The sequence below is a fragment of the Scomber scombrus genome, chromosome 6 (genome assembly GCF_963691925.1).
Source record: "Scomber scombrus chromosome 6, fScoSco1.1, whole genome shotgun sequence".
In the NCBI taxonomy this organism is placed as follows: domain Eukaryota; kingdom Metazoa; phylum Chordata; class Actinopteri; order Scombriformes; family Scombridae; genus Scomber; species Scomber scombrus.
The window spans coordinates 31,133,047-31,143,629 of NC_084975.1; the positions used below are offsets into that span (position 1 = coordinate 31,133,047).

At 39.4% G+C, this 10,583-nt stretch overlaps 1 protein-coding gene across 1 annotated transcript; it reads right to left on the minus strand.

Moving 5' to 3' along the window:
• Positions 1-5,796: 5,796 nt before the first annotated feature.
• Positions 5,797-9,319, minus strand: acd (ACD shelterin complex subunit and telomerase recruitment factor). Its single transcript, XM_062420651.1, has 2 exons — positions 9,120-9,319; positions 5,797-7,758 (listed from the first exon to the last, which is right to left on the minus strand). Exon 2 carries the CDS (start codon positions 7,679-7,681, stop codon positions 5,978-5,980), a length of 1,704 nt encoding a protein of 567 aa, XP_062276635.1. The 5' UTR covers positions 7,682-7,758; positions 9,120-9,319; the 3' UTR covers positions 5,797-5,977.
• Positions 9,320-10,583: the final 1,264 nt, after the last annotated feature.

The following is a 10,583-nucleotide window of genomic DNA, read 5'->3' on the forward strand; positions in this document are numbered from 1 at the left end:
CTCTGAAAAAACAATGAATACATATTGTGGTCATATTTAAAACATTCATATATTGAACATTATACAAAATAATGTCAATCAGCAGCTTCTGTGCAAAATAATCTGAAAAAAACTGATATATAACATTGTTGAAATTGCACTATTTAAGACATCTCAGCATGTTCATTTTAAAATAGATAGTTTATTAAAATATATATATTCTTTATTATTTGTAGGTTACTATGCAATGGTTTTACTGGTGTACTGGTTTACCTGAGATCAAATTGGCCTGTATGTGGCCCTTAAACTAAAATGAGTTTGACACCCCTGCACTATATAATCTCTCAATTGACCTAAAACAAGACAACATAACATTCAATTCATTTGACTGAATGAGAAGAGAGCAGCGTTTGATAATATATTGCCATATTATTAAAACACTTATTATTTTATTCCACATTGCAACATCACAATAGCAGGAAATCAAACACATGGCACATTGCATGTATATTTTTCCACACTTGCAGTAAGTTGTGCTTGTTTTGATGTCGTTGCAATAGTGTCTCTTTATGCAGATATATTCAGACTGCTCTTACAAGTGCTGATGTGTCTGCTGTGAAGAGAAGCTCCTCCAGTAAAAAAATCTATATATTCACCACCGTTCACCTCACTTTGAACCATATCTGGTGACTTTAGAATACCTTTAAATAAATAAAGTCATATTTAAGACCGAACTGTCCAATTATACAAATATAAAAACATTTCCAAATATCTTGGGTTTTTGTGTGTGTGTGGGCCACTTTAGGATAACTCATAGCTACAATTTCAGTCTTAAAGAATGTCATTAGATCTAAGGATTCATTTGAATTCTGATTTAACTTCTTATTTGTGTTTTCCTACATTTTATAATTTGTTTGTATATAGCTGTGAGGGAGGTGATAAGAGTCAGATTCAGGTTTGTTCAATGACCGAAAGAAAAAAGGTGACATATTCCGACCGGACGACGAGAACTTTAAACTCATCTTCAGTGGCTTAACTCAGGAAAACCTAAACTTAGACATGATCTTTCTGCTCTTCCTCTAAACAAACAGCTCTCCCCCTCAACCCGGGGGCCTCAAATCTACGGAGGCCGAGCCATATTTGCCGCATGAGTGTTCTTCCTCGTCCTCTGACACCGTTACTTGTATCAATTAACACTGTTTACACACTTTCTCCACAGAATACTCTTCACCATAAGCCAAAATAAGTACCAGTCAAATACATTCTAAACCAAACAAATACAATAAATACGATAAATCCCCCGATACTTGGTCCAACCCGTGACATCATCACTGCTGATGTCAGCAAGAGATTTATAGCAGGATGTCATTTGGTGGCTCCTGCTTTAATCTCCTGGGAAGCATTGTGAGTAAAAACTAATCTATAACTCAAATCAGGACATAAATCAATAAACAATAACTGAACTTAAACAAAACTTGACAGTCTTGGTTAAAACAGAAATGCCAAAAATATGACAAAACAATGCTAAGCAGAAACACAATGTGACAGCAATGGTACAAATATAGATGTGATACAACAAACACATGACAAGAATGTTCAGAAGTATATCGGAGTGTGACAGAGACAAATGGTGTGGTCTAGCCCACTTTTTCACAAGAGCACTCTTTTATGTTGTTTTTTTCAGAAGCTCGTAATGTGTACGTAGTACTCTAGTTTTAACATGACTTTCTATGCATCTTTGTCACTTTTTGTGCTTGGAATCAATAAAGTTTTTAGTTTATTTGTATTTATCTCAACAACAAAAAAAGAAAGAGAAGATTTCCCTGTCCCTGGTGGCTTGAGAGTGGTTCTTCAATAAGCAAAAATGCCAAACATTCTCTGGTTCCTTCTTCTAAAATATATCATTTGCATATTATGTCTTTCTTCAATCATTCAAAATCATCTTCTTGGGCCCTTATTGATCCCCTGTCACACACACCACCCCTCTGAATGCTTTAACCCTACAGTGAGGGGATCTGTTGGCTCTGTCATGCTATGGGGGGGAATTTTCCTGGCATGGTTTGGATCCACTTTTCCCCTTAGTGGGAAGGATCACTGCAGATCAAGACAACGTAGTTCTGAGTGATCGTCTTTATCCTATGATGAAACATTTCTATCCTGATGGGAGTAGTCTCTTCCAGGATGACAGCGCCCCCATCCATAGAGTACAAGGGGTTCCTTCACACTCACCAGATCTCAACCCACTTGAACACCTATGGGAGATTTTGGACCCATGTGTTAGACAGCGCTCTCCACCACCATCATCAGAACACCAAATGAGGGAATATCTTTTGGAAGAATGGTGTTCATCTCTCCAGTAGAGTTCACACACTGTAGAATCAATGACAAGGAGTACTGAAGCTGTTCTGGTGAAACCTTACTAAGACACTCATGTTGGTTTTTCCTAGAAACTACAAACTAACCAGCAGTGCTGTGCTGGAGTACTGCCCGACCTCAGCTTCTCTGTATTTCAAACAGACTCGACCACGTGAACACAATATAAAAGAATACAATTATGACCATTGAAGACAGATTCATGAGATTAGCAGTGCAAATCTGAAAACAAATAATCAGTTAATCAAATGATAGAGCGTTAGGGATGCACCGATCTAACTTTTTTAATCTCAGTATTGATACCTGAGTTGAATTGTTATTGAATTATAAATGTGGTACCCAATACCAGATTGGCCAATTGTCACAATACCTGATCCAGCTGTTAGAGCCAGTATCACAATCAGTATCAGTGCATCTCTACAAAGAGTCAGTAAACACACAGGGATCCTGGGGCCCCTGGTGCCTGTGGGGAACCAGGGGGGAAAATGCCTACTTTTACCCAGCTGGTAATCTAGTCTTGTATATCTTTGTGTACTATAACATTGACAAAGCAAGTACTTTGAAGACGGACGAATATTTAACTTGAAAAAATGGACAAATAAATGATGTTAGTTGTTGGCTATTTATCTCCATGCGTGGTTCCACCAGATTAGAGGGAATCTAGAGCCTGGATCAACTAAACAGAGCTTCATCCAATCTTAAAATGACCTCTCTGTTCATGGGATGGATCTGCTTGTTCTGTACATCAACTCTTTTAGTAACAAAACCGTATAAAAATGAAACATGCTGTTTTAATTGTCCTCTGAGAAGCTGCAGGCAGCTTTCAGGCACTGTATTGCCTTACAAGGACAACACGGACAGTGTATTATTTGTAGATGTGAGCATGATGCTTTATATTATGTATTTTCCTGTTTATAGGTCAAAGGAGGATTATAACAACTTTACAAGTGCGCACAGCTGTCTCCTGCTTACATTAGAGGTTTGGAGCTTTCAGTGGATAAACTCAGAAGTTGGTCTTTTCTCTGTTTCTCTCTCAGCAGACGGTGATTCATTAGCAAATAAAACTAAACTAACATGCAAGTAGGAGACGTGTACAGCCCACAGTATGCAGGATTAGACATTTTCAGAGGATGACTGCTGGAAAATTCTATCTCTCCATACTGACATAGAATTTACATTCATGAGCATTTATCCATCAGCTGGTATTATCAGCCTGTGATGAGAGAAGGAGAGATATTAAACACTTATCACAGTGTTGAGGGAATATGGGAATTAATTCATGAGACATCCCTGCATTTCATTATCAGTGATGATAACATACAACTAATAGAACTTCCAACCATCATTAACATACAATGTCAGTGTAAGTAAGGTTTGGTTTGGGTCATCAAACAGGAAGTATTGAATATCAGTGGATGCTCAAGTTCAAGTGGTAAAATGTCCATCCTCAAATGTCACTGTAGAGCAGACACAGTGGACACAGAAGGACAGAGACAACATGTCGCCTCCCAGCAAACAAATTTTGGTTCTCTAAACGTTATAAGAACGTTTTGTAGTTGTGGGAACGTTTTTTTAACGTCGCAACACAACGTAGCATACTGGTATAAACGGCTAGTTTTTCTGACGTAACCAGAAGGTTATTTTGATGTTCCCAGAACGTTTTGAGAAGGTTATTAGAACGTTTTAGGAATGTTATATCAAATCCGTCATTTATAGAACTTTCTTAGAACGTTGTGGGAAGGTTACCCAAAATTCTACCAAATGGGAACTTTAGGGGAACATTTCTAAAAAATTACTTTATAAAAACGTTATTTCATCTGGTTATTAGAACGTTTTGGGAATGTTACGTTAGTCACTAACATTTATACAACGTTCTTAAAATGTCATTTAGGGAATGTTCAATAGAAAACTTGTTGGGAACGTTTTGGGAAGGTCACCGGAACATTATGTGTTTGCTGGGCTGTATCGTCTCACAAATATATGGAGATACACCATGGCATAATATATTTAGTGTACTGTAGGACAAATACTGCGGCTGATGAAATGATATGACCACATAGACCAAAGTGTTTGGATAGCAGATTAGGAGTTTTTTGTTTTTACTTTCACTGAAAAATGTCGTAACGTAGCACAATTTTAGTGTCTTCTGTCACACTGACACAGTTCCTCAGACATGTGACTGTCTTTGCTTAAGCAGTAATTAGGAAGATATCATTTTGGCGGCAGTGATTAACTTGAAGCACACATCATGTCAGAGTCAGTGAGCTTATTGATCTCCTCTTGAATTCATTGATGTAAAGGTTTGATAGATATGCTAATTTCTTTGATGTGTTCACCTGAAAATTGATGAGATCAGGTCTGTCAATAAGAGGAAAAAGGTGACGTCAAACAAATCGGAACATTTGAACAGGCTGATGAACATATCTACACGGTATGTGGTTACTTTTAAGTGAGCCAATGTAACGTTTGATGACCCAGGTGGCCACAAGGGACGATTATGAGATCATGATAAATGCTTAAATATAGTGTAACAATAGCACATGTATAGAAGGGTCCAAGTCGGCAAATCAGCTCAAATAAGGAAACTTGTTGTGTTTTATTATTTAAATGACAATTATAAAGATAAAGGTAAATGCTAAAATGTAGCACCAGTAGAAGAGTCGTAGTCAGTCAGCTAATGTTGCATTGTTGGCTCCACAGCAATACCCATAGAAGTTTAGCAAACATAACCAACCATAAGCTACTGGTTATAGAAGACCAGATCAGTCTGTCAGAACATTTAGGAAGGTGTTGAAATGAACAAGACTGCTGTTTGCTTTTACATTTTTAATTTGGAGGAAGAAAAAGTTACTGTTTTACTTTAAGAATCACTAAACCTCATCAAAAAGTCGACAGTTGAGGCCTCCATTGACCCAACACATATATAACACACACTTCAGTGAACTCTGATTGCTAAACCACTACGTTAACTTCCCCAGCCATTATTATTGTCTCGGTCTGTGTCATGAGAAGTAACCTGAGAGTTAACCTGCAATTGTGGGATTCAGAAATCCTGACTTAACCCGTGTTGCATCGTTAACAGTCACTATAAAAACAGCACCAGCTAAAGCCTAGCTAGCAGCTAAAGCTACAAATAATCATTCCAATTGACCTGGTTACACATTGCTGGCTTCTGTCACATATCTGCTTGAACCACTTACTGAAAGTTCCATGTCCATGTCTGGTATTTGGTGACATCTTGTGGACAAATAGAAAATTACTACTGTTACTCAAGTACTACTCTTGGCACAGTGGTTCCCAAACACTCCCCCTCTCTGAAAGCTTAAAACCATATACCACCAAAATGAAAGAGTTTTATTTAAATAACATTATCAAGAACATGAACACACAGTGTTTTCAGTATAAACGTTGCTACACTGAATCTAGGTAGCTAGCATCAGAACACTCAAATGATAAACTGTACAATACTGGCACAGACAAAGTTAGCAATCTGTTGATGAACATAGTGAAGCATTAAACACACATACATATATGTCCACATCTAGCTTTTAAAAACTATAGATTTGCAAATAGCATTTTGAAGCTAAAGTATGGATGACATGTGACCGGATGTTTCTGACGTGTTTTATGGATTATCGTTCTGCTTTGGAATGAGATACTTCACCGCCCAGTGCAGCAACGGCTCTGAAACTGCAAACCGGCTCAAATCTGTCAGATTCTGACCTGACACTTTGTATGAGTATGAGAACCGCGTGCTATCACTGTGACACATCGGGGTCTTTCTAGAGGACATCGCTACGGTTTGACCCTGAAGGTGACTGGTGCCTTTTTTAGCCGTGGGGCCCGTCTGAGTATCAAAAAGCCACGATGGAGGACTCCCAGTTATCGGAGCTTCCTCCTTCTCGTCCTCCACTAATGTGCTGACTGCTTCTGCTCTGGGCTCGCTTCTCTTTCTCTTTGCCTTCCTGTATTTTCTCTCAACAGTCTCCTCCTGCATGTCCAAAATCTGGCTTTCTTGGTCCAAAGCAGAAGAATCTGGCTGTGCTGTGTGCGTGCGGCATTCATCTGCAGCAGGTGACAGGTCTGATGATCTGGTGTATGGTTCTGGTGGACTCACAGAATCTGAAGTTTTGGAGGCGGTGAGGTTGGTGGAGGGTGGTGGTTCCTGGTACGGTGGGAAGAAGCTTTGATCTCCTTTGGATTCCTTTGAGCTGTGGACGGAAAGTTGCGTGCTGGTTATGATCACAGGATGCTCGGTGGCGGTGGTGGGACTGTGTGGGCTGTGGATCGTTGTTGCTTCCAGGGATGCATCAGAGGACGAGGAAGTGACACACGGTGGAGGAAAAATATCCCAAGGGTTGGCTAAAGGTCTGATGCCACTGTCAATTATCCCTATGACTGTGTCCTCATGCATCATGCTGTCCTCCTCAGGGAGAGGGGGGTTCTCATTGGTGTGGTGTTCTCTGTCTTTGACTGTTTGCTTGGGCATTCGCCAGTCGTCATCCTCAACAGAATGCTGGGTGTCCTCTGAATGTTTGGTAACGATTGGTAAAGCGAGGCGACCGCTTGAGACTTCTTCTGGGATGAGAAGACACTTCACAGGGACACTGAAATATTCCATACCCTTATCTTTGATTCTGTCCACATCCCAGCTCGTGGCGGTGAGTGTGTCTGGGTGGACCGGTGCAGGGTCGCAGATCGAGGTGGAGGGCTGCTGGCTCACCGGTTGACTCCTTGCCGCCATCAGTCTTTCTCGCACCTCTTCCGTAATGTCTTGCAGCGACCCGTGCTGCCACTCCGCCAGCAGCTCTGACAGATTGAACCCAAACTGGCTCTTCTGAGATTCCCACTCCTCCTGACCTTGCAATGCCTTCCACGTCTCATTCGTCTTCTGCTTGACGGTGGGCAGCGCGGTGCAGCAAGGGGTGTATTCCTGAATGGGCCCCGCCGCAGCGGTGACCAGCCCTTCTACTAATAAGAAGAACCTGCACTTGATCTGCTCCTGGGCCATGTGGAACTGCAGCTGGTATTCGTGGATGCTAACGGTGGTGTTGAGCAGGCTGGATAAACACTCTCGGTCCTCCTGTTCCTGAAGGTGCTCCCAGGCTGAGGCGGTGAGAAAGGCAGGGATCTGGACAGCCCCATCGGACAGGAAGATCGGACCTGTGGGGCCCTCACCACTCTGAGCCTGGGAATTAGACATGTGACCAACCCCGAGTACATGAGCCTTCAGCCGCCCATTGCTGCTGCTGCTTCCCTCCTTACTGCCATAGCTCTGGATCAGGTCTCGTATCCATGGAGACAGGCTGTTCTGAGCAGATTGAGCCATGTTTGTAGTTTCAAACTCTGTGTCCAGTTATGTTTACAATGCTCTTTGGTTCATCCATCAAAACATCACCATTGGAACTAGAAACAAACTTAAAAAAAGAGAAAGCAGCTATTAGCCATGATCTAATTCTAATTTCTTAATGGAACATGACACATTCTGGTTATGTAGTTGGCAGCAATGCTCACTTAAGCATGAAAAACTTCATGGACTGGCATTTTACTGGATGTTTTCATTTTTACAGAAATGGTGCACTTGATTCTTAACTAAGATTTAGCTTAGGTCAAACCGTACTAGTATTTACCATTACCTTCATGTATTCCTGTGAAATACATAAATTAGCTGCGTCAAGTTCCCGACAGTGGATAGAATGAGGAAGAGTTTACCTTCCAATCAACCTGACCATGACTATGTAAGATACAATGAGGATTCACTGATTACTTATATCTTCCAGCTACTTTATATCTGACCAGCATTTGGCTGGTGGCTGCTGCTAGTTTTAGCTGTAGTTTTAATGATTGTTTAGTTCCTGAGTTTTCAAAGTCTGAGACTGTGTGGGCCTTCCCTCAAACAAAGCTTGGAGAAAGGTGGCCCCTCACACCCCCTTAATTTACTTGTTTAGTTTCACTCAATTACTGGATGTCTATTGGATCATGATTATGTTATTTGATCCCATAGACACTAAACAATTAAGCAAAGATAACATAACTTCAGACTAGGACTGAACAATTAATTGAAATTGTATCAAAATCGCAAATTATCAAATCGCAATATTTGTTAGAAGTAAAACATTTGTCAGAATACCATTTTACATTAAATATTGTGGAGCTAGAGAGATCCCCACAAAAATAACACCATAATCATTTTAATGATTTTTTTTTACTCCTTATCATGGGCATGGGCCCCAAACATCCAGTATCATTCAGGCCCTTATACTGTGTGATATCCTTTTGGTAACTAATGCAATATATAGTCATATTTTTTCCCTTCAATTCACTGAACCTCTCCTGATCTGTTTGGAGTCTGTCTTAGACACAGGCCTACATTTTCTGTCTTAGCATTTCCACCACAAACTGTACAAACTGTACTTATTATGCTGCCAGCACTATTGTAAAATAGTCTGTAGGGTGTGATCTAACGTGATCTAACGTTTACTTGCAAATGAATCCAACATTAAGCTAAAATGAGCTCAACCCTCCTGATTCACCCACTGCCTCACACTGCTTCTAATGTACTAGCACTAACACTAACCCTAACCCACTGACAATGTTCAAGGTACTTTTTAATTGACTATGACGAATGTATTTATTTTACATTTACATTGAACCAGGTTTAGTTGTGTTTTAATATGCAGTGACGGTAAGGCATCTATCTCGCTTATTCAGCCCTATAGTTTCCTCTTGTTTCACCCCAGTTTACTGGTTTAATTAGCTCCACTCACCTAGCAATGACAAGTCTTGAGAAAGTTTAATGACGATTTTAAATTTCTTCTGTTTCCTGTTGTTGATGTTACACTTTCCTCGCTATCAGTTTCCTCTGAACTGAAGGTTTCATTCTGTTGTTTTCGTGGTTTTACTTGGCTGTGTTCGTTTATTATTCTTATATGACCAACAGTTATGTGGTCAGCATTTCAAATTTCATCTTTCCTCTTCTTCGGGCTGCGTCTTTCTTCTTCTACGAGATTTATTCGTGGTTGGTAAACAATGGATTAGTGCATTACCGCCACCATGTGGTAGGGTCGATTAGGGTAATGTGGGACACTTTTTGCAATTCTGACTTGTTTAACTTATTTACATATGAATCCACTACATTATATCAACACTTTATATCATTATGAAATCCCTAAAATGTTTCCTTGTTAAATAAGAAGACACTTTTTAGATATTGCACTCAAAAAGAACATGGCAATTATATTAATATTCATCGTGCCAAATCGTTTCAGAATTAGTAGGTTTTGTAATCTGGGACATTAGTTTTTAGGTTTAGAAATATTTTGATTTATACAAAGCAACCTATCTGCCAAAACTTTCTTAAATGTGTGTACCCATAGTTTTTAGGTTAAAAAACTAGTAGCGTATATGTTCACGTGTAATTTTAAACAATATATAACTTACACGGTATGCATATACTAGTTAGCATTAAAATAATTGAGTAGAAAAAGAGATAAATGCACTGGAGATTAGTTGTCCCACATTAGTCAATGTCCCATATTACCCTAATCCACCCTAATGAGTGTGGACCTGAATGTCCAGTATTTATTACTCATATCTAATTAGTAAATGGACTAGGATTTGATAGCATTCATTTCTTAAGGTTTTTTTTGTAGAATATCTATTAGATTAAAGTGTAATGTTATGTTTCTGAGGTTTTGAATTGTCTTCTTTCTGCGTCATAGCATAACATAATCTACTGTTTCTTCTTGCCCACATTATTCTTATCTGCCTTTATTATGTTTACCTGTTTTTAATATAATGCTGTTTAGTCTAGTGTGTCCAAAGCTGAGTCTTGATATTATTGTCTCATCTCTCCTGCTCCTTCCTGCACACCTCACTTCTCCCACTTTCCTTTGAACTCTGTAAAGCTATCGTTCTCTCTTCTCTTTCTCCCATTTCTTTTGTCACTTTTCCTTCAATCTCTGCTTAATAATGCTTTTGACTTATGTCTTGCTGAAGCTAACTGCCGATTTTTCCTGTCCTCCTTTGCAACATAATCTGCCATTTAATTTCCTTTAATATCAATATATGCTGGTTACTTATGTGCTTATTACTAGACATCATTAGAATTCTGTATAATGTTTTGTTAATTATATCAAACTGTCTGGTCTGCTGTGTGAATGACTGCAGTGTAAATTGACTAATGATGAGCTTAAATCTGAACAAATGATCTCAGTGATCATGTATCCTCT